At 42.6% G+C, this 23,607-nt stretch overlaps 1 protein-coding gene and 7 non-coding genes across 8 annotated transcripts; all 8 read left to right on the forward strand.

Moving 5' to 3' along the window:
* Positions 1–723: 723 nt before the first annotated feature.
* LOC125590777 lies at positions 724–830 on the forward strand. Its single transcript, XR_007326779.1, has one exon. It is a non-coding gene; the product is annotated as a small nucleolar RNA R71 (small nucleolar RNA).
* Positions 831–2,496: 1,666 nt separating this feature from the next.
* Positions 2,497–2,603, forward strand: LOC125590778. The gene has a single exon (XR_007326780.1). It is a non-coding gene; the product is annotated as a small nucleolar RNA R71 (small nucleolar RNA).
* A 1,666-nt stretch (positions 2,604–4,269) lies between these two features.
* LOC125590780 lies at positions 4,270–4,376 on the forward strand. Its single transcript, XR_007326782.1, has one exon. It is a non-coding gene; the product is annotated as a small nucleolar RNA R71 (small nucleolar RNA).
* Positions 4,377–6,042: 1,666 nt separating this feature from the next.
* On the forward strand, positions 6,043–6,149 carry LOC125590781. Its single transcript, XR_007326783.1, has one exon. It is a non-coding gene; the product is annotated as a small nucleolar RNA R71 (small nucleolar RNA).
* Positions 6,150–7,815: 1,666 nt separating this feature from the next.
* On the forward strand, positions 7,816–7,922 carry LOC125590782. The gene has a single exon (XR_007326784.1). It is a non-coding gene; the product is annotated as a small nucleolar RNA R71 (small nucleolar RNA).
* A 1,666-nt stretch (positions 7,923–9,588) lies between these two features.
* On the forward strand, positions 9,589–9,695 carry LOC125590783. Its single transcript, XR_007326785.1, has one exon. It is a non-coding gene; the product is annotated as a small nucleolar RNA R71 (small nucleolar RNA).
* A 1,662-nt stretch (positions 9,696–11,357) lies between these two features.
* On the forward strand, positions 11,358–11,464 carry LOC125590784. Its single transcript, XR_007326786.1, has one exon. It is a non-coding gene; the product is annotated as a small nucleolar RNA R71 (small nucleolar RNA).
* A 10,293-nt stretch (positions 11,465–21,757) lies between these two features.
* BNACNNG64610D lies at positions 21,758–23,125 on the forward strand. Its single transcript, XM_013788361.3, has 2 exons — positions 21,758–22,107; positions 22,589–23,125. The coding sequence occupies exons 1-2, from the start codon at positions 21,837–21,839 to the stop codon at positions 22,924–22,926; spliced, it is 609 nt and encodes a 202-aa protein (XP_013643815.1). The 5' UTR covers positions 21,758–21,836; the 3' UTR covers positions 22,927–23,125.
* Positions 23,126–23,607: the final 482 nt, after the last annotated feature.

The raw sequence follows: 23,607 nt of genomic DNA on the forward strand, positions 1-23,607 counted from the left end.
GGACCACTGGAAAGTTAATGGGATGTCCCAACTTGCCACTTTCTTCTACCTTTCCTTTGCACGAGTTTTCCTACTTTTCTGTATAATATCTGCTTTCTTTTTATTAAAGGAGTGTCCAAGAAACATCATTATCCAACTTTAGTAATAATTTAACTTGTCAAAACTGTCTCTCTTTGAAATATCATTGTTCTTATTGTTCTTGAACTGTTCTTCATTGTTCATCATCTGTTCTTGAGTTTTAATTTCGTTTTGCTTGTTTAATCCTTGTTTATCTTTATTCTCTGTTGGTTGTTGGGATAGGATTTATGTTGGTAGTTGTTGTACTAAAAGTTGGGCTCTTTTTTGTACCAGCTACCATTGTTGTTGATGAAACACAGCTCTTCCTGACCTTCCAAACCCTCAACCTCATGGACAACAGGTGGATCTTCTTGCTTGGAGTTACCAACAAACTTTAGCCGCTCTTGGGTGGCTTTTTCAGCAATGAGTAGGTCGATCTTGTCTTCCAAAGCTTTGATCTCTTTCCTCATCTTCTTATCATCACCCCTACTGCCTCTGTCGTGATCTGCACTGTAGACTGCATCACTCTTCACCATGTTGTCAACCAGCTCTTCTGCATCATCTTCAGTTCTTCCCAAGAAGAACCCATTGCTAGATGTATCCAATATGGCTCTGTACTTAGGAAGGACACCTTTGTAGAAGGTACAGAGCAAGCTCTCCTTAGAGAAACCATGATGTGGGCATTTGGTTTGATAGCCTTTGAATCTCTCCCAGGCTTCACTGAATCCTTCCAAGTTCTTCTGTTGGAAACTGGAGATCTCATTTCTCAGCTTAGCAGTTCTTGAGGATGAGAAGAATTTCTCCAAGAATGCTCTCTTGCACTCATCCCAAGTGGGGATTGAGTCGCTTGGTAGAGACTTCTCCCACTGTCGTGCCTTATCCCCCAGAGAGAAAGGGAATAGCTTGAGCTTTAAGGCATCTTCGGACACACCATTGGTTTTTGACAACCCAAAGTAGCTGTCGAACTTGTCCAAGTGATCGAATGGGTCCTCTAAAGCCAAGCCATGATATTTTTTGTTCTCAATCACGTTGAGGAGTCCTGACTTGACCTCAAAGTTGTTGGCTGCCAGAGCCGGTGCTCGGATTCCCAGTCTATGACCATGAATGTTGGGCCGGTCATAAGTACCAATGGGTCGAGCTGCCCGCGGTTTGTGTTCTGCCCCTTGCGGTTGATCTGCCATATCAATATCCAATCTCTGCAAGTGGGCTTGTTGTTCTTCTTCTCTTCTAGCTCTAGCACACTCCCTCTCGAAAGCTCTGATGTCTGCTACTATTGGAACTAGGTTTGATGGACCCCTGCACCTCAAGTTCATACACCTGAAAGTGAAAGGCAGGTGAAGAAGAAGAATCAGTAACAAAACAAAATTAAAATGACTTAGTGATATCTTGTGAATTTACATGTTTTTAACTTCTTATTCTTGCATGGTTTGGTCATTTAGAGCATCATTTAGGCACATTTAGGTTGCATATCATTGCATTTGTACATATCAGGTGTTGGAGAGCACCATGGATGAGTTAGAGGACCATTGGAGGGATTTTGAGTCCAAAGAGTGAAAGATGAACACGCATGAAGGCCTTAAAGATCTCTTCTGAAGCTCAAATTTGTGTAGACACTGGATACTGAGTTAGCTTTCCAATAGAAGTGGTTTCAAGTCATTTGGAGCTGTATTGGATAAGTTATGATCGATTTACTATAGGTGTATCAACCCTTGCCGGGGACCACTGGAAAGTTAATGGGATGTCCCAACTTGCCACTTTCTTCTACCTTTCCTTTGCACGAGTTTTCCTACTTTTCTGTATAATATCTGCTTTCTTTTTATTAAAGGAGTGTCCAAGAAACATCATTATCCAACTTTAGTAATAATTTAACTTGTCAAAACTGTCTCTCTTTGAAATATCATTGTTCTTATTGTTCTTGAACTGTTCTTCATTGTTCATCATCTGTTCTTGAGTTTTAATTTCGTTTTGCTTGTTTAATCCTTGTTTATCTTTATTCTCTGTTGGTTGTTGGGATAGGATTTATGTTGGTAGTTGTTGTACTAAAAGTTGGGCTCTTTTTTGTACCAGCTACCATTGTTGTTGATGAAACACAGCTCTTCCTGACCTTCCAAACCCTCAACCTCATGGACAACAGGTGGATCTTCTTGCTTGGAGTTACCAACAAACTTTAGCCGCTCTTGGGTGGCTTTTTCAGCAATGAGTAGGTCGATCTTGTCTTCCAAAGCTTTGATCTCTTTCCTCATCTTCTTATCATCACCCCTACTGCCTCTGTCGTGATCTGCACTGTAGACTGCATCACTCTTCACCATGTTGTCAACCAGCTCTTCTGCATCATCTTCAGTTCTTCCCAAGAAGAACCCATTGCTAGATGTATCCAATATGGCTCTGTACTTAGGAAGGACACCTTTGTAGAAGGTACAGAGCAAGCTCTCCTTAGAGAAACCATGATGTGGGCATTTGGTTTGATAGCCTTTGAATCTCTCCCAGGCTTCACTGAATCCTTCCAAGTTCTTCTGTTGGAAACTGGAGATCTCATTTCTCAGCTTAGCAGTTCTTGAGGATGAGAAGAATTTCTCCAAGAATGCTCTCTTGCACTCATCCCAAGTGGGGATTGAGTCGCTTGGTAGAGACTTCTCCCACTGTCGTGCCTTATCCCCCAGAGAGAAAGGGAATAGCTTGAGCTTTAAGGCATCTTCGGACACACCATTGGTTTTTGACAACCCAAAGTAGCTGTCGAACTTGTCCAAGTGATCGAATGGGTCCTCTAAAGCCAAGCCATGATATTTTTTGTTCTCAATCACGTTGAGGAGTCCTGACTTGACCTCAAAGTTGTTGGCTGCCAGAGCCGGTGCTCGGATTCCCAGTCTATGACCATGAATGTTGGGCCGGTCATAAGTACCAATGGGTCGAGCTGCCCGCGGTTTGTGTTCTGCCCCTTGCGGTTGATCTGCCATATCAATATCCAATCTCTGCAAGTGGGCTTGTTGTTCTTCTTCTCTTCTAGCTCTAGCACACTCCCTCTCGAAAGCTCTGATGTCTGCTACTATTGGAACTAGGTTTGATGGACCCCTGCACCTCAAGTTCATACACCTGAAAGTGAAAGGCAGGTGAAGAAGAAGAATCAGTAACAAAACAAAATTAAAATGACTTAGTGATATCTTGTGAATTTACATGTTTTTAACTTCTTATTCTTGCATGGTTTGGTCATTTAGAGCATCATTTAGGCACATTTAGGTTGCATATCATTGCATTTGTACATATCAGGTGTTGGAGAGCACCATGGATGAGTTAGAGGACCATTGGAGGGATTTTGAGTCCAAAGAGTGAAAGATGAACACGCATGAAGGCCTTAAAGATCTCTTCTGAAGCTCAAATTTGTGTAGACACTGGATACTGAGTTAGCTTTCCAATAGAAGTGGTTTCAAGTCATTTGGAGCTGTATTGGATAAGTTATGATCGATTTACTATAGGTGTATCAACCCTTGCCGGGGACCACTGGAAAGTTAATGGGATGTCCCAACTTGCCACTTTCTTCTACCTTTCCTTTGCACGAGTTTTCCTACTTTTCTGTATAATATCTGCTTTCTTTTTATTAAAGGAGTGTCCAAGAAACATCATTATCCAACTTTAGTAATAATTTAACTTGTCAAAACTGTCTCTCTTTGAAATATCATTGTTCTTATTGTTCTTGAACTGTTCTTCATTGTTCATCATCTGTTCTTGAGTTTTAATTTCGTTTTGCTTGTTTAATCCTTGTTTATCTTTATTCTCTGTTGGTTGTTGGGATAGGATTTATGTTGGTAGTTGTTGTACTAAAAGTTGGGCTCTTTTTTGTACCAGCTACCATTGTTGTTGATGAAACACAGCTCTTCCTGACCTTCCAAACCCTCAACCTCATGGACAACAGGTGGATCTTCTTGCTTGGAGTTACCAACAAACTTTAGCCGCTCTTGGGTGGCTTTTTCAGCAATGAGTAGGTCGATCTTGTCTTCCAAAGCTTTGATCTCTTTCCTCATCTTCTTATCATCACCCCTACTGCCTCTGTCGTGATCTGCACTGTAGACTGCATCACTCTTCACCATGTTGTCAACCAGCTCTTCTGCATCATCTTCAGTTCTTCCCAAGAAGAACCCATTGCTAGATGTATCCAATATGGCTCTGTACTTAGGAAGGACACCTTTGTAGAAGGTACAGAGCAAGCTCTCCTTAGAGAAACCATGATGTGGGCATTTGGTTTGATAGCCTTTGAATCTCTCCCAGGCTTCACTGAATCCTTCCAAGTTCTTCTGTTGGAAACTGGAGATCTCATTTCTCAGCTTAGCAGTTCTTGAGGATGAGAAGAATTTCTCCAAGAATGCTCTCTTGCACTCATCCCAAGTGGGGATTGAGTCGCTTGGTAGAGACTTCTCCCACTGTCGTGCCTTATCCCCCAGAGAGAAAGGGAATAGCTTGAGCTTTAAGGCATCTTCGGACACACCATTGGTTTTTGACAACCCAAAGTAGCTGTCGAACTTGTCCAAGTGATCGAATGGGTCCTCTAAAGCCAAGCCATGATATTTTTTGTTCTCAATCACGTTGAGGAGTCCTGACTTGACCTCAAAGTTGTTGGCTGCCAGAGCCGGTGCTCGGATTCCCAGTCTATGACCATGAATGTTGGGCCGGTCATAAGTACCAATGGGTCGAGCTGCCCGCGGTTTGTGTTCTGCCCCTTGCGGTTGATCTGCCATATCAATATCCAATCTCTGCAAGTGGGCTTGTTGTTCTTCTTCTCTTCTAGCTCTAGCACACTCCCTCTCGAAAGCTCTGATGTCTGCTACTATTGGAACTAGGTTTGATGGACCCCTGCACCTCAAGTTCATACACCTGAAAGTGAAAGGCAGGTGAAGAAGAAGAATCAGTAACAAAACAAAATTAAAATGACTTAGTGATATCTTGTGAATTTACATGTTTTTAACTTCTTATTCTTGCATGGTTTGGTCATTTAGAGCATCATTTAGGCACATTTAGGTTGCATATCATTGCATTTGTACATATCAGGTGTTGGAGAGCACCATGGATGAGTTAGAGGACCATTGGAGGGATTTTGAGTCCAAAGAGTGAAAGATGAACACGCATGAAGGCCTTAAAGATCTCTTCTGAAGCTCAAATTTGTGTAGACACTGGATACTGAGTTAGCTTTCCAATAGAAGTGGTTTCAAGTCATTTGGAGCTGTATTGGATAAGTTATGATCGATTTACTATAGGTGTATCAACCCTTGCCGGGGACCACTGGAAAGTTAATGGGATGTCCCAACTTGCCACTTTCTTCTACCTTTCCTTTGCACGAGTTTTCCTACTTTTCTGTATAATATCTGCTTTCTTTTTATTAAAGGAGTGTCCAAGAAACATCATTATCCAACTTTAGTAATAATTTAACTTGTCAAAACTGTCTCTCTTTGAAATATCATTGTTCTTATTGTTCTTGAACTGTTCTTCATTGTTCATCATCTGTTCTTGAGTTTTAATTTCGTTTTGCTTGTTTAATCCTTGTTTATCTTTATTCTCTGTTGGTTGTTGGGATAGGATTTATGTTGGTAGTTGTTGTACTAAAAGTTGGGCTCTTTTTTGTACCAGCTACCATTGTTGTTGATGAAACACAGCTCTTCCTGACCTTCCAAACCCTCAACCTCATGGACAACAGGTGGATCTTCTTGCTTGGAGTTACCAACAAACTTTAGCCGCTCTTGGGTGGCTTTTTCAGCAATGAGTAGGTCGATCTTGTCTTCCAAAGCTTTGATCTCTTTCCTCATCTTCTTATCATCACCCCTACTGCCTCTGTCGTGATCTGCACTGTAGACTGCATCACTCTTCACCATGTTGTCAACCAGCTCTTCTGCATCATCTTCAGTTCTTCCCAAGAAGAACCCATTGCTAGATGTATCCAATATGGCTCTGTACTTAGGAAGGACACCTTTGTAGAAGGTACAGAGCAAGCTCTCCTTAGAGAAACCATGATGTGGGCATTTGGTTTGATAGCCTTTGAATCTCTCCCAGGCTTCACTGAATCCTTCCAAGTTCTTCTGTTGGAAACTGGAGATCTCATTTCTCAGCTTAGCAGTTCTTGAGGATGAGAAGAATTTCTCCAAGAATGCTCTCTTGCACTCATCCCAAGTGGGGATTGAGTCGCTTGGTAGAGACTTCTCCCACTGTCGTGCCTTATCCCCCAGAGAGAAAGGGAATAGCTTGAGCTTTAAGGCATCTTCGGACACACCATTGGTTTTTGACAACCCAAAGTAGCTGTCGAACTTGTCCAAGTGATCGAATGGGTCCTCTAAAGCCAAGCCATGATATTTTTTGTTCTCAATCACGTTGAGGAGTCCTGACTTGACCTCAAAGTTGTTGGCTGCCAGAGCCGGTGCTCGGATTCCCAGTCTATGACCATGAATGTTGGGCCGGTCATAAGTACCAATGGGTCGAGCTGCCCGCGGTTTGTGTTCTGCCCCTTGCGGTTGATCTGCCATATCAATATCCAATCTCTGCAAGTGGGCTTGTTGTTCTTCTTCTCTTCTAGCTCTAGCACACTCCCTCTCGAAAGCTCTGATGTCTGCTACTATTGGAACTAGGTTTGATGGACCCCTGCACCTCAAGTTCATACACCTGAAAGTGAAAGGCAGGTGAAGAAGAAGAATCAGTAACAAAACAAAATTAAAATGACTTAGTGATATCTTGTGAATTTACATGTTTTTAACTTCTTATTCTTGCATGGTTTGGTCATTTAGAGCATCATTTAGGCACATTTAGGTTGCATATCATTGCATTTGTACATATCAGGTGTTGGAGAGCACCATGGATGAGTTAGAGGACCATTGGAGGGATTTTGAGTCCAAAGAGTGAAAGATGAACACGCATGAAGGCCTTAAAGATCTCTTCTGAAGCTCAAATTTGTGTAGACACTGGATACTGAGTTAGCTTTCCAATAGAAGTGGTTTCAAGTCATTTGGAGCTGTATTGGATAAGTTATGATCGATTTACTATAGGTGTATCAACCCTTGCCGGGGACCACTGGAAAGTTAATGGGATGTCCCAACTTGCCACTTTCTTCTACCTTTCCTTTGCACGAGTTTTCCTACTTTTCTGTATAATATCTGCTTTCTTTTTATTAAAGGAGTGTCCAAGAAACATCATTATCCAACTTTAGTAATAATGTAACTTGTCAAAACTGTCTCTCTTTGAAATATCATTGTTCTTATTGTTCTTGAACTGTTCTTCATTGTTCATCATCTGTTCTTGAGTTTTAATTTCGTTTTGCTTGTTTAATCCTTGTTTATCTTTATTCTCTGTTGGTTGTTGGGATAGGATTTATGTTGGTAGTTGTTGTACTAAAAGTTGGGCTCTTTTTTGTACCAGCTACCATTGTTGTTGATGAAACACAGCTCTTCCTGACCTTCCAAACCCTCAACCTCATGGACAACAGGTGGATCTTCTTGCTTGGAGTTACCAACAAACTTTAGCCGCTCTTGGGTGGCTTTTTCAGCAATGAGTAGGTCGATCTTGTCTTCCAAAGCTTTGATCTCTTTCCTCATCTTCTTATCATCACCCCTACTGCCTCTGTCGTGATCTGCACTGTAGACTGCATCACTCTTCACCATGTTGTCAACCAGCTCTTCTGCATCATCTTCAGTTCTTCCCAAGAAGAACCCATTGCTAGATGTATCCAATATGGCTCTGTACTTAGGAAGGACACCTTTGTAGAAGGTACAGAGCAAGCTCTCCTTAGAGAAACCATGATGTGGGCATTTGGTTTGATAGCCTTTGAATCTCTCCCAGGCTTCACTGAATCCTTCCAAGTTCTTCTGTTGGAAACTGGAGATCTCATTTCTCAGCTTAGCAGTTCTTGAGGATGAGAAGAATTTCTCCAAGAATGCTCTCTTGCACTCATCCCAAGTGGGGATTGAGTCGCTTGGTAGAGACTTCTCCCACTGTCGTGCCTTATCCCCCAGAGAGAAAGGGAATAGCTTGAGCTTTAAGGCATCTTCGGACACACCATTGGTTTTTGACAACCCAAAGTAGCTGTCGAACTTGTCCAAGTGATCGAATGGGTCCTCTAAAGCCAAGCCATGATATTTTTTGTTCTCAATCACGTTGAGGAGTCCTGACTTGACCTCAAAGTTGTTGGCTGCCAGAGCCGGTGCTCGGATTCCCAGTCTATGACCATGAATGTTGGGCCGGTCATAAGTACCAATGGGTCGAGCTGCCCGCGGTTTGTGTTCTGCCCCTTGCGGTTGATCTGCCATATCAATATCCAATCTCTGCAAGTGGGCTTGTTGTTCTTCTTCTCTTCTAGCTCTAGCACACTCCCTCTCGAAAGCTCTGATGTCTGCTACTATTGGAACTAGGTTTGATGGACCCCTGCACCTCAAGTTCATACACCTGAAAGTGAAAGGCAGGTGAAGAAGAAGAATCAGTAACAAAACAAAATTAAAATGACTTAGTGATATCTTGTGAATTTACATGTTTTTAACTTCTTATTCTTGCATGGTTTGGTCATTTAGAGCATCATTTAGGCACATTTAGGTTGCATATCATTGCATTTGTACATATCAGGTGTTGGAGAGCACCATGGATGAGTTAGAGGACCATTGGAGGGATTTTGAGTCCAAAGAGTGAAAGATGAACACGCATGAAGGCCTTAAAGATCTCTTCTGAAGCTCAAATTTGTGTAGACACTGGATACTGAGTTAGCTTTCCAATAGAAGTGGTTTCAAGTCATTTGGAGCTGTATTGGATAAGTTATGATCGATTTACTATAGGTGTATCAACCCTTGCCGGGGACCACTGGAAAGTTAATGGCATGTCCCAACTTGCCACTTTCTTCTACCTTTCCTTTGCACGAGTTTTCCTACTTTTCTGTATAATATCTGCTTTCTTTTTATTAAAGGAGTGTCCAAGAAACATCATTATCCAACTTTAGTAATAATTTAACTTGTCAAAACTGTCTCTCTTTGAAATATCATTGTTCTTATTGTTCTTGAACTGTTCTTCATTGTTCATCATCTGTTCTTGAGTTTTAATTTCGTTTTGCTTGTTTAATCCTTGTTTATCTTTATTCTCTGTTGGTTGTTGGGATAGGATTTATGTTGGTAGTTGTTGTACTAAAAGTTGGGCTCTTTTTTGTACCAGCTACCATTGTTGTTGATGAAACACAGCTCTTCCTGACCTTCCAAACCCTCAACCTCATGGACAACAGGTGGATCTTCTTGCTTGGAGTTACCAACAAACTTTAGCCGCTCTTGGGTGGCTTTTTCAGCAATGAGTAGGTCGATCTTGTCTTCCAAAGCTTTGATCTCTTTCCTCATCTTCTTATCATCACCCCTACTGCCTCTGTCGTGATCTGCACTGTAGACTGCATCACTCTTCACCATGTTGTCAACCAGCTCTTCTGCATCATCTTCAGTTCTTCCCAAGAAGAACCCATTGCTAGATGTATCCAATATGGCTCTGTACTTAGGAAGGACACCTTTGTAGAAGGTACAGAGCAAGCTCTCCTTAGAGAAACCATGATGTGGGCATTTGGTTTGATAGCCTTTGAATCTCTCCCAGGCTTCACTGAATCCTTCCAAGTTCTTCTGTTGGAAACTGGAGATCTCATTTCTCAGCTTAGCAGTTCTTGAGGATGAGAAGAATTTCTCCAAGAATGCTCTCTTGCACTCATCCCAAGTGGGGATTGAGTCGCTTGGTAGAGACTTCTCCCACTGTCGTGCCTTATCCCCCAGAGAGAAAGGGAATAGCTTGAGCTTTAAGGCATCTTCGGACACACCATTGGTTTTTGACAACCCAAAGTAGCTGTCGAACTTGTCCAAGTGATCGAATGGGTCCTCTAAAGCCAAGCCATGATATTTTTTGTTCTCAATCACGTTGAGGAGTCCTGACTTGACCTCAAAGTTGTTGGCTGCCAGAGCCGGTGCTCGGATTCCCAGTCTATGACCATGAATGTTGGGCCGGTCATAAGTACCAATGGGTCGAGCTGCCCGCGGTTTGTGTTCTGCCCCTTGCGGTTGATCTGCCATATCAATATCCAATCTCTGCAAGTGGGCTTGTTGTTCTTCTTCTCTTCTAGCTCTAGCACACTCCCTCTCGAAAGCTCTGATGTCTGCTACTATTGGAACTAGGTTTGATGGACCCCTGCACCTCAAGTTCATACACCTGAAAGTGAAAGGCAGGTGAAGAAGAAGAATCAGTAACAAAACAAAATTAAAATGACTTAGTGATATCTTGTGAATTTACATGTTTTTAACTTCTTATTCTTGCATGGTTTGGTCATTTAGAGCATCATTTAGGCACATTTAGGTTGCATATCATTGCATTTGTACATATCAGGTGTTGGAGAGCACCATGGATGAGTTAGAGGACCATTGGAGGGATTTTGAGTCCAAAGAGTGAAAGATGAACACGCATGAAGGCCTTAAAGATCTCTTCTGAAGCTCAAATTTGTGTAGACACTGGATACTGAGTTAGCTTTCCAATAGAAGTGGTTTCAAGTCATTTGGAGCTGTATTGGATAAGTTATGATCGATTTACTATAGGTGTATCAACCCTTGCCGGGGACCACTGGAAAGTTAATGGGATGTCCCAACTTGCCACTTTCTTCTACCTTTCCTTTGCACGAGTTTTCCTACTTTTCTGTATAATATCTGCTTTCTTTTATTAAAGGAGTGTCCAAGAAACATCATTATCCAACTTTAGTAATAATTTAACTTGTCAAAACTGTCTCTCTTTGAAATATCATTGTTCTTATTGTTCTTGAACTGTTCTTCATTGTTCATCATCTGTTCTTGAGTTTTAATTTCGTTTTGCTTGTTTAATCCTTGTTTATCTTTATTCTCTGTGGTTGTTGGGATAGGATTTATGTTGGTAGTTGTTGTACTAAAAGTGGGCTCTTTTTGTACCAGCTACCATTGTTGTTGATGAAACACAGCTCTTCCTGACCTTCCAAACCCTCAACCTCATGGACAACAGGTGGATCTTCTTGCTTGGAGTTACCAACAAACTTTAGCCGCTCTTGGGTGGCTTTTTCAGCAATGAGTAGGTCGATCTTGTCTTCCAAAGCTTTGATCTCTTTCCTCATCTTCTTATCATCACCCCTACTGCCTCTGTCGTGATCTGCACTGTAGACTGCATCACTCTTCACCATGTTGTCAACCAGCTCTTCTGCATCATCTTCAGTTCTTCCCAAGAAGAACCCATTGCTAGATGTATCCAATATGGCTCTGTACTTAGGAAGGACACCTTTGTAGAAGGTACAGAGCAAGCTCTCCTTAGAGAAACCATGATGTGGGCATTTGGTTTGATAGCCTTTGAATCTCTCCCAGGCTTCACTGAATCCTTCCAAGTTCTTCTGTTGGAAACTGGAGATCTCATTTCTCAGCTTAGCAGTTCTTGAGGATGAGAAGAATTTCTCCAAGAATGCTCTCTTGCACTCATCCCAAGTGGGGATTGAGTCGCTTGTAGAGACTTCTCCCACTGTCGTGCCTTATCCCCCAGAGAGAAAGGGAATAGCTTGAGCTTTAAGGCATCTTCGGACACACCATTGGTTTTGACAACCCAAAGTAGCTGTCGAACTTGTCCAAGTGATCGAATGGGTCCTCTAAAGCCAAGCCATGATATTTTTGTTCTCAATCACGTTGAGGAGTCGTGACTTGACCTCAAAGTTGTTGGCTGCCAGAGCCGGTGCTCGGATTCCCAGTCTATGACCATGAATGTTGGGCTGGTCATAAGTACCAATGGGTCGAGCTGCCCGCGGTTTGTGTTCTGCCCCTTGCGGTTGATCTGCCATATCAATATCCAATCTCTGCAAGTGGGCTTGTTGTTCTTCTTCTCTTCTAGCTCTAGCACACTCCCTCTCGAAAGCTCTGATGTCTGCTACTATTGGAACTAGGTTTGATGGACCCCTGCACCTCAAGTTCATACACCTGAAAGTGAAAGGCAGGTGAAGAAGAAGAATCAGTAACAAAACAAAATTAAAATGACTTAGTGATATCTTGTGAATTTACATGTTTTAACTTCTTATTCTTGCATGGTTTGGTCATTTAGAGCATCATTTAGGCACATTTAGGTTGCATATCATTGCATTTGTACATATCAGGTGTGTGGAGAGCACCATGGATGAGTTAGAGGACCATTGGAGGGATTTTGAGTCCAAAGAGTGAAAGATGAACACGCATGAAGCCTTAAAGATCTCTTCTGAAGCTCAAATTTGTTGTAGACACTGGATACTGAGTTAGCTTTCCAATAGAAGTGGTTTCAAGTCATTTGGAGCTGTATTGGAAAGTTATGATCGATTTACTATAGGTATCAACCCTTGCCGGGGACCACTGGAAAGTTAACTGTTGTCCCAATTGCCACTTTCTTCTACCTTTCTTTGCACGAGTTTTCCTACTTTCTGTATAATATCTGCTTAGCTTTAGAAAGGAGTTCCAAGAAACATCATTATCCAACTTTAGTAATACTTTAACTTGTCAAAACTGTCTCTCTTTGAAATATCATTATTCTCACTTGTTCTTGAACTGTTCTTCATTGTTCAAATCTACTCAGAATTTGGCAACGGCGCCAATTTGATTTAGGAGTTTTCAAGCTCCTAAGACATGTTTAGTATAAATGATTGTCGAACCAATTCTAAGAGATTTCAAAGCAATGAGAATGCAAGTACTCACTTAATCTAAGTGCAACCGATAATGAGGTTTCTAAACTAATGATTACTGATAAATGAAATGACTTTCTTTACTAAGGGAAAAGAGAACTCATGGGCATAGGGATTAGACCTTGGGTGATCAAGTTTCGAACTAAGGATGGCAAACGATCAATCAAACTATCAACCTTAAGCTTAGACACAATCTTAAACAAACTCTATGTCTAGATGAATGTTCATTTACTAACATATCTCAAACATCAAATGTCTTTGGTTGAATAATGTGAAAGCAGTCATTACTAACAAGTCTATTAGCTATCTTAGCATCTTTTACAACAAATGTCTTTGGCAAAGTATACTAAAAGTCTAGGAGAGTTGTCTCAGGCAATTCATCGAACACCTTTCGGGTGGGAAATGCCTATCGATCAACTTTTGAGTGGCCAACTCAGAAGATGCATTATGAATACTCTACTAGCAAGGAACAAGAATGATCTACACTAAAACATCCTAGAACTAACCTAATCACCCTTAATCCCCCTAACCGATGAATTCAAAAAGTGATTACTCACTAATCTCCATTATTCCTCTTAAACCCATATTGGATTTCAGATTAATCATGTAGAGAAATAGATAAGAAATCAACAAGAACACAAGATGAAAGCAATGAAATCTGAATCAAAAGAAGTTTTACTAGTTGTTCTCCAGAAAAGAGATAATCCGCCTCTGGTGGCTACCAAAGGTACTTAAAACATAGGTTTTTGAAAAGTAAAAACGTGCATAATGAAATGACCAAAAGGCCCTTAGAAAAACATGAGTTCGACAGGCAAATAGACGCGGAGCGACCTCGGCATGTTGCTCCGACAAGTCACTCCGGCCTTCGGGAGCGACCTCAGTGGGTCGCTCTGAAAGGTCGCTCCGGGCTTCGTTTTGTGCCGTCTCACCATGGAAATGCGAGCGACCTTGGAGCGTCGCTCTGGCAAGTCGCTCTGGGAGGGGTATCTCGCGATAGAAACGCGAGCGACCTCTCCATGTATCTCTGGCCAGGTCGCTCAGGGAGGGGTGTCTCGCGAACCAAACGCGAGCGACCTCTCTATGTCGCTCTGGCCAGGTCGCTCCGGGGTGTGTGTCATAGCGACTTCATGTAGTCGCTCCGGGAAGTCGCTCCGGGAAGTCGCTACGGGAAGTCGCTCCGGGCAGTGCTCGTCCAAAGATCACTCTAATCACCTCCCTTTAGCTCCAAATGTACCCAAATGTCTTCAGGAACTCCATGTGGTACTCCAATACCTAATAGAGAAATATGTATGCAAAATGCAACCTAGATATGGCTAAATCCTAATCTATATGATGAAAATGCACATGAATAAATGGATAAAACAATGTGAATATGGAAGATATCACACTACGAACTGCAAAGTTCCCGGCGCAAGGCTACCCGCAAAACTCCTCGCTGGCGACCTCTCGAAGGTCACTAGCATAAAAGACCTCATCCTGGATTCCGACCGCCCTCCCAGGACTGATAAAGAGTCTCCCGAGAGGGACGCACGCGCAAACCAGTCTGGCGAGAAACGCGGAAGATGGCAGGATGACCATGGAGACAATAGTACCCGCCGGAGGATAAACATGATCATCGGAGAATAGCAATTCTACCGCGACTCTGTTTAATCCATCAAGGCCTACGGAAGAAAGGCGGAAACAAGTTTCAACTGGACGACTCGGTCCCCGACCGACAACGCTCCAAACGATACGATTGTTTTCGAGGAGGAGGAAACCGTCGGACTCGATAAACCTCACTACGACCCACTAGTCATCGACTTGGTGATTCGAGACCTCGAAGTGGGAAGAATCCTCATCGACACAGGCAGCACGGTCAACGTCATTTTCCGCGACACTCTCCGGAGAATGAACATCGAACTCGGGGAATTAGTCCCGGAACCAAAACCCCTGACTGGTTTTTCGGGCACAACATCAATGATCCTCGGATCGATCAAACTTCCGGTCATGGCAAGGGAAGTCACGAAAATCGTTGACTTCGCCATAGTCGATAACCCGGCCATTTATAATGTTATCATGGGAACCCCATGGATCAACGCAATGAAGGCGGTACCGTCGACTTACCACCTAAGCATCAAGTTCCCAACACCAAACGGAACAGCAGTAATCTAGGGATGCCAGAAACAATCTAGGCTCTTCTTTTTGGCCGAGCATAAGCTACGACAAACTCGGAACACCCCTGCGATTAGCCCGAGGCGAGTCAAGAAAACTCAGAGTACTCCCGAAGGTTCCACAAAGAGCGATTCAGAATCACTCGCCCAGGCAATGGCTCCAGACAGCGACGCGATCCCGGAGTCCATCGCCCTACCAACGGAAAACCCGACTCACGAAACACCCGCAACAACAAAGCAGAACTACGAGATGGCTTGATCCTCGAAAGAGGTACGTAGGCAGCTTTTCCTATTGACAAGTTCAGCTATCCCCCTCTCCAAAAAGGGGGGGGGGGGTGGGTATGTATACTTGTATACTCCCACAAAGTTCGGAATATCCACACATGTACTCGATATTTTCGAAACTTTTCCAATAAAACTCACTTTATTTCGGTCTCCCGAATCACTTGCAATAAGCCACAACAATCGGAGATTAACCTGAGAAACACCCAAGACAAGGGTCTCCAAACACGCATACCTTTCAAGCAGTCCTTGGATGGGAACTAACTAAAACAACAATCACTGCGTATCAATGGTCAAGCAAGACCAAATACATCTTCTCTAAAAACGAAGATCGTAACTTTCTCACTACAAAGGATATACCTTTCGGAAAAAGCGAGACGTCGTAAATATTTTCGAGAGATATTATCCAAACACACGGTCCATCCGCGACTCTAAAAAAACAAATCGCCCATCGATTGGCCCTGACGGACAAACCCAAAACGTTCTAAAAAAAGAACTCGTAGTCTAACCTTTCGTAAAAGTAAAGGTTCTCTTACATCCGACGAGGATACCATAGCGCGCTATACAAGAAATCCAAAATTTTGGTCAGCACTCCAGACGGTCTCTGGAGAGTGCTCGGTTCGTTCCATACAATTCATATAAGCCGGCGCCAAGTCGGACTTTAAATCGAAAAGAACCAGGTGGAAATCGCCCACAGGCAAAATGAGAGCCGATCAGTCGTCGCACAGCCTTAGAGCCGAAAGTAAACCTAGGTCTTGCCCTAAACCCAGTACTACTGGTCCACTAACATCTCAAGACATGATACGAGATCTTAAAAACATGTCCCATCGTCTATATCTAATACCCTCAAGAAACTTCGCGAAACTCCAAAACGTTTCCGAACGCCCTCGTTCAGTAAGAGCAAACGAACAAGACGATAAACTAAGAGTTAAGATACGAAGTGACTACTCGTATTTTTCCCTCACACTTGGCAGAAGTATAAACTAAAACGCACAGAATGTCAATCATTCATCATATATATAGAAGCCGCAAAAAATGGCTAGGACCCAAAGCCACCAAACGGCCGGTCTCAAACACATAGTTCACATAGCCTCGCAAGGCCATAACACACATAAATAAAATACGGCCACACTCGGCCTAGATACATCAAACCTCGAAATAAAACTAAGGGAAATAATCCCAACAATCCTCAAAGCTCAAAGTCGAAGAACCCGGACATGGAGAGCCCGAATGAGCTCGCAGGCTGGTCCACCTCTCCGTCCGCGACTCCGGTACCTTCATCACCAACACCGGTTCCCGCTTCCGCCGTGTCCTCCAAGACCTCAATGGAATCCCAAAGCTGTCGGACCCTTCCTTCGATCAGAGGAACCAAGGATTCGGCATGGGCAGACCCGTTCATAAGACCCGACATCTCGGCGACCTCGGCAGGAAAAGAGAAGTCCTCGTTATGCGACTTGTAGAGGGTAGCAACCAAGCCACGGCACTCGCGAAAATCGCCAACGAATTCTTGAGCATCCTTAAAGCTCTCGAATTCGGTGGCAAACAAAGCAGCCCTCCGCTTCATTTCGGCGAAAATCGCTCTCTTTCCTCTCCTCTCCGCACGGACAAGGGCCCGAGAATGGAGCTCAGCCTGTCTCCGGCTCTGTTCTTTCGACTTCCTTCTGAAACCGAAAGAGTTCTCTTTCAGCCTCCTCGGCTTTGAAGTGAGAGATACGCGACTCCCGGAAACTTCCGTCGAGCGCCGCATTGAACACCCTCATCCCCTGCACGAACTTAAGATCGGAAAAGGAAACAAAAAAAAAAATATAATTTAGATCAAAGTTCAAAGGATAAACCTCGTTGATTAAGCTAGAGCCTTCGGCGACTACTTTCCTCCTCGACTCTTCGTCCAGCGACTCATGAGTAGTAAAACCGGGAGGGAAGTCGGTAAAAAAGTCGCTGGGAGGGGGAACCTCACTGGTTCCACTCCTTTCCCCTGGGGAGAAACTAGGGTTCCATTCTGGTAGCGGAGGGCTTCCCAAGACGTTCTCAGAGGCAACTCCCTTGCCTTTCCAAGACCTGGTTCTCTGCCTCTGAGCAGGCAAGACATCAATGACCGGTTCTACGTCATATGGAACGTCAAGAGGCTGAGAGACGGCTCGAGATAGATGGAGCTCCACCGCGCTACGAATCCGTTCAACGGTGAAGTAATTCCAGAAGAACGGCCTGCCGCGGAGAAGATCTCGCTTGGCAAAAAGATTGGCAGGAGTCGGCGGAAGGATCCTGTTCACTGGAAGATAATAAAAAAATCATCTTCGTATGTTTTCAAGGTATCAAAACGAAAAACATAGCTATTCGTATTACCACGGATGAAGTTCCACTCCCGACGGAATAGGTGGAGGTAGCTCTCCTCGACAGACTCCCCATCTAACCAGACAAAGAAAAAGCGCTCGAACCATGTCTTAGGATGTGAAGTGTGCCCCTGAATTATAGCCATGCCCTTCTTTGGCGCCATGCGGTATGAGCCATCGATCCCCGTTCCTCTGGTAGACCAAAATCCCTCGAAGTCGTCAGGGTTAAGATCCATTCCTAGGTCGTAACTCGCGATCAACACGCCGAGCCAATGCTGCAAGGCCGGAACGCTTAGCTGGCTGATCGAAAGCCGAAAGTAGGGAAGCGCGCGGACGATGGTACCAGGGATCGGAAACCACATGCGGCAATACACCAGGAAGGCCTCGTAGCAAGTAAAGAAACCTTCCGGAGGGTTCTTCGCACTCTCGTTGCCACTCGGGATCCGAAATACGACTCCACTTGGAATCTGGTAAAAGTCCCTGAGAGTCGTGAGGTAGTCGGGAGAGACCATGCTCGGAGTGAGGGGTGCGTTTGGCGACCTCACGGGCCTCTTAGGAATCGGAATGTCTTGCGAAGGCGGAGGCGAGCCGCAAAGAGCTTTGTAGTACGCATCCTTTGCTTCTTCCTCAACTTCAAACTCTTCTTTCGGGGCGATCACCTCATTGGCAGAAGAGTCACCCGAAGATGAGTGTGAGGAAGAATTCCTCTTTGAAGATCATTTTCTTGAAGACATTTTCTTTGAGCAAAGAGAGATCTTGGAGAAAAAAATTCTATCTTGGAGGAATCTTTTGTTAAGGGAAGAAGTGAGTAAAGAATTTAAAAAACTTACTTCCCTTACTTATACAATTTTTTTTACTATTCACCTTCAATCTTTCGACAAACGATAACGTCTAATTCAACCTAGAACAAACCATACCGTAAGCTAGGACCTAACACCCAGGTCCACGGATCCTAGCTAGCTGGGGGGCTAACTGTTGGGGTCAAAATCTCCTCAGAAAAACCGAATCTCGGTCAAAACTTCAAAAGCCGAGAAAACAAATAGCCGAAACGGATCGCCCGGCGAGCTCGACCATGACACGAGCCAGCTCGCCCAGCGAGCACGACCGTGTTGCCGGTCGACTCACCGGCGAGCTCGGCCGTGACACGAGCCAGCTCGCCCAGTGAGCACGACCGTGTTGCCGGTCGGCTCGCCGGCGAGCTCGAACGTGGCACGGATCAGCTCGCCCGGCGAGCGCGGCCAATTCTCTGTGAACCATTCCGAACCCGGTCCCATCCCATAACCATGCATCTTCGTCCGAAGTTTCCATAACACAGTCTTCGGGTCCGTGGATACTACACCATTGTTCCGTCTAAAAAACATCGTCGAAAGTCTTCGGGAAGTTGGGAAGGTTATGTCTCTCGAATGGTTTCCTATTCTTCGTAGTAGAGCAGGTTATGGTTAACTTAACACCAACTGCCTCGGCTATGCGAAGAAACAGGGTTCCGTTGGAAGAACCATGCCTATACCAACGGCTACTTCGCGAGTAAAATTGTAAAAACGCTTAAGTCTCGATACGGTCCAAAGAGGGTCTGAATTGCGGACAGCGGCCCATCTATGGTCCCAAAAGACTTGATCCCAAATACTGGTATGACGGTTTATCTCATCCGCGGGAAGAGATAAATGTCAAATTTCCGAAGATAATCACAAAGAAGAAGGAAATATGCAAAAGCCCGCTTCGCGAAAAATTCGGCCCAAGAAGAGGTAAACCGACCTAAGGAGGAGTATATAAGGAGTACCTAGGACGAAGAGGGAGGGGGGGATCAGAGCAGATGAGAGCACATCAGAGCAACTTTGCACTTAGAGCAATTTAGGCATCTTTTTCTGTTTTTACTAAGCTAGCTGCGACTCAACTAGTTTAGAATTAGGTCGCTAGACTAGAGAACGTACCGACAGCTCTTGTAGCCTAGGTCTTTACTTGTTGTTCACGCTCAAACGCGAATTCAGAAATAAGATCCTCTTATTCTCTTTTTCTGCTTATTTTCATTTTATTCTTTCACATTGATCGTGTCGTGTGTGGCTCAGCAGATAACCGGGACCTTCAGGGAAGGCTAGGTTAACTTAGCTTTCCTCCGATTAACAAAACTTGACGGTGTGAATTTCGGTTCCCACAGAAATTATCTTTTCTAAACAAAAAATCATTAAAATATAATTTAAAACTAATTCTTTTAATTATAGACAAAAATAATAAAACACACAGTTGGCTACACAGTTTTTGAAAAAGTTAAAGTTATCTAGATATATGAAAACATTATCTACTGTGAAACAAAAACAATCACCTAAAACATAATCTATAGTAAACGGAAGGAGTAACTGATAGACAAGAATGTGAAAACCCGACTAAACTCGTGTTTCGGATACCAATAAGAACTAAGTTCGAGATTTATTCTTTAATAACAGCATGATCAATCTACCTGGCCTCAAAAGTATATTATAAATTCTTTGTATATGGTATATTATACTATCATATTTTTAGATTATGTCGGTATCTGAAAATAATGATGTCAGCAAAGTCTACTAATTAAAATAAAGCACCTCATCAATAATGAAACCAAGTGCAGTCCAAAGACTCTTTCTCTCTGGCATGTTATCCAAGGAGCCGTTCCAATGGATCTCCCCAGCTCCAACCTCGTCGCTCTTCCTTCCTCTCTCTGAATCAGCTATGTTCCTCTCCATGGCCATGATGGTGACTACTCCTCCGTCGTGTCTCCGGTCCCCTCCAGATCCGCCACCATCATTCCTGGGCTTTGATGCACCACTGCTCCTCCTCCTTGAAGATGTTGGTAACAGTTCTTCCTCCTCCTTCACAGCCCTGTCCTCCTCCAGATCCACCGCCGAACAAGCACTTTCCAGTTGAAACTCTTTCTCCCGTCAAGTCACCAGAACTTCCAGACCCACTAGACGCCTCCGTCAGCATCATTCTTCTTCGAATCTTCGTTACTTCCTCCAGATCTTCTCCACAAGCTCCTCAAATCCTAGATCTAATGCTTAACCTTTCAAGGATGTCAAGTAAGCTCAGTGATGGTGATGCTGCTCTTGTGGTCACTGCAAGTTGTCTTTTTGTCAGCGTTCTTTTCATGTGGTATACAGGTCGTATCCTTGTCAGCTCGGGAATGGGTCTTCTCACAGCTCTTGTTCAAGCCTTATGTTTATCCATTCGCGTATAGACGTCCAGGTTCACCTTAGCTCCTTACTCTCTGGTTACCCCTATTCTTTTGAATGGGATGCAATGCAAGATGTGTGGGTGATTCGAGCTTTAGTTGGTAATGTACTGATGGACTCTGTGTCCTTTGGCTACATCTTTATGTCTCTTGGTTGTTTCTACTCTGCTATAGTGTGTTTATTGCATATTACTTCCTTCTACTCTGCTATAGAGTGTTCGCTACCTATTGCTTCTTGGTTTCAGATATTTCTAACTTCTTCAGCTAAGTTGTGGTTTCAGATCTTGATTATCACTACTATTGAAACCAACTTCAACTTTCCTATTATCATCGGTTTGTATTGTTGCTTCTCATGTGTGCACCGTCAGCCTTTAGACCGGAAGATTTCTCAACAGATTATTCGCTCTTTGTATTGTTCAAAGGCTCAGTATCTTGGTGTCACATCGCCTCTGCTATTCCTAGTTTTGTCGAGACACGAGGATGTCTCAGCAATGTGGATGCAGCTTGGGATGCCAAATCTAGGCACTGCGACATTGGAGGCATCTTTTCTGGTGAGACTACCATCACCCTACCAAACCTTTGCGAGTCTCGCAATCATGTATCATCAGCACTCATAGCTGAAGCCATTGCTGTCTGTATTCTATGATTCTCTATCACTCATCAAGCTATTGAAGAATGGTGGATTTTAGCCGAAACTTTTCGGTATCATGTTTGGTATCTATCACTACTTGTCTTATTTTGATGTTATCTCTTGTACTTTCATTTTCCGAAACTTTAATGGAGAGGCTGATGCAGTAGCAAAATCAGCTTTCTCTTTGGTTGTAATCATACTAGTTGGGGTGTAAACTCTTCTAATTAAATGCATGTTGTTTGATTAAAAAAAAAAAAAAGCACCTCATGTAATGGATTTATACAGTATTTTAAATTTAATGAATCATATCACAACTAAAAGGCTTGTCTTTTTGTTTTTCTTTTCTTTTTCTTCCGGGCAACTAAAAAGGCTTATCTAGTTGGAAATAATATTAAATATTTTATATATATATATATATTAAAGCTTCAATTTCAGACCTAATAAGTCTCCATCTCATTTGTTACGAATCTTACTCTCACTCTATATCTTTTCTCTCTCTTTGGTAGTGAAGATGGATATGTACAAAGATGATAGCTCACCATATTGTTATTTCCATCCAAAGGAAAAATATGTTGGTGTTTGTCCCTTCTGTTTGAACGAGAGGCTTCTTGTTTTAGCTTCAAAGCAGAGATCATCGCGAACTAAACACTTGTCATCTTCACCAATCATTGGTAGTCTCCCTAAGATCTTCGCCTTGAGCTCTTTTCTCAGTCGCCTCGATCTCCGTCTCCATCGGAAATTCCATCCCTCCTCCGATCTTGACGTTTCCACGAGCCAAGAAGGTACACAATTATATACCCTCCATATATATATATATATGTTCTAGTACATATTACACACGATTTATATATACTTCATACATATATATATATTCTAGTATATCTTAATGTAATTAACTCTAAAAGCCTCATACCTCAAGATCTAATTCCGATATGTTCTAGAAAAAAGATCTAACTCCAATTGGACCGTTCCTTTTCTTTTTCTGTTCGTAAACGGAATTTTTCTTTGTAGTTTCCAAAAAGAAGATTTTCATTAATTATCTCTCCCCACACAATATTTATTGGTAATTAATATTAATATCATCAGTACACTTTTATATTCTGAAGTTGTTTTTGAACTTTATAATATAAATATTTTGTAAGACCATATATATTTCTGTTAGGCAGTTTTTCTTTAGAAATACGCGCATATAATGTATATTAAAACTTAATTATTCTACAAATTAATAATTTTTTTAATTTAATTTCTATTTGGGGGTTCCAGATTCTTTTATATCGATAAAATTCGGAAATGATGGAAATGCATCGTGGGAGAAAAAAACGGTGTCAAAGGTCTGTGTAGACAACAACACAAACTCAACATGTAAGACGCAACAATCCCCTATAACGAGCATTGTAGAGCACAACAGTGCCAAGTCAACGCTTAAGTGGCGCAAACGTATTGGTCATCTTTTCCACGTCATTAAACTTAGATCGGGATCGTCCACGTCTTCTTGCCACGTGGCATCATCATCATCCAAGGTCGAAGGAACCAAAGTGAGGAAACAGGGCTGGATGGTGAGGACCTTAACCAGAAGGAAGTCCAAGAAAAGTAAAAGTTGATTATTTTCTCGCTTCATATTAAATTCTACACCTAAAACCAAATACTTTTCTATTATTTTGATTTTGGTTTAGTCGTTTTTTCAGTGATTGATGCGTCTGTTTAAAGAAGTACGTGGAAGTTTTTAGTTGTTGTTGTAAGTAATGATACTACATGGATTCGAATTGATTGAAACATTCATATAGTATGTTATTGAATTAACTAGAGTTTATGATATAAATATGTAAATTACATAAAACAATATATATGCATAGGGAAAAGAGGCTTGCTCTGGACCATACTTCTTTCTTGGCATGTGTCTGAATCTGATAAAGCCATTAAAAGATGTGGAGAAGGGTCAAGATAGCCTTTTATCATTATTTTCAAAGTGACAAAAGAGAGTTTTTGAAGAAAAAATAAAGAAAGGAAGCTAAAGAGAGAAGAAAACAACAAAAGTGAGTTGCTTTAGAATATATAAATTTGCATGGGATTCTCAGAATTTTTGTATGACTTCGAGTGCTCATCACCTTAATTTCCTTTTTTCATATTTTATAAAGGAAAATAAAGGAGAGTAGTACAATTGTAATGCAAGAAGAAGAGTTCATGTTAGGTTGTTCACAATAGTGGGAAACATTGTGGCACAAAATATGGACCCCAAAGCCTTGCCCCCATACACATTGTCTTGTAGTTGTCTCTTTTATAAA

This window comes from Brassica napus, chromosome C7 (assembly GCF_020379485.1).
Source record: "Brassica napus cultivar Da-Ae chromosome C7, Da-Ae, whole genome shotgun sequence".
NCBI classification, from domain to species: Eukaryota; Viridiplantae; Streptophyta; class Magnoliopsida; order Brassicales; family Brassicaceae; genus Brassica; species Brassica napus.

Bases quoted from the DNA above. Each gene is read 5' to 3' on its own strand.
- BNACNNG64610D (XM_013788361.3), top strand. From the start codon at position 21,837: ATGGATATGTACAAAGATGATAGCTCACCATATTGTTATTTCCATCCA. The intron at 22,108-22,588 runs GTACACAATTAT...TGGGGGTTCCAG, and splicing joins CGTTTCCACGAGCCAAGAAG to ATTCTTTTATATCGATAAAA.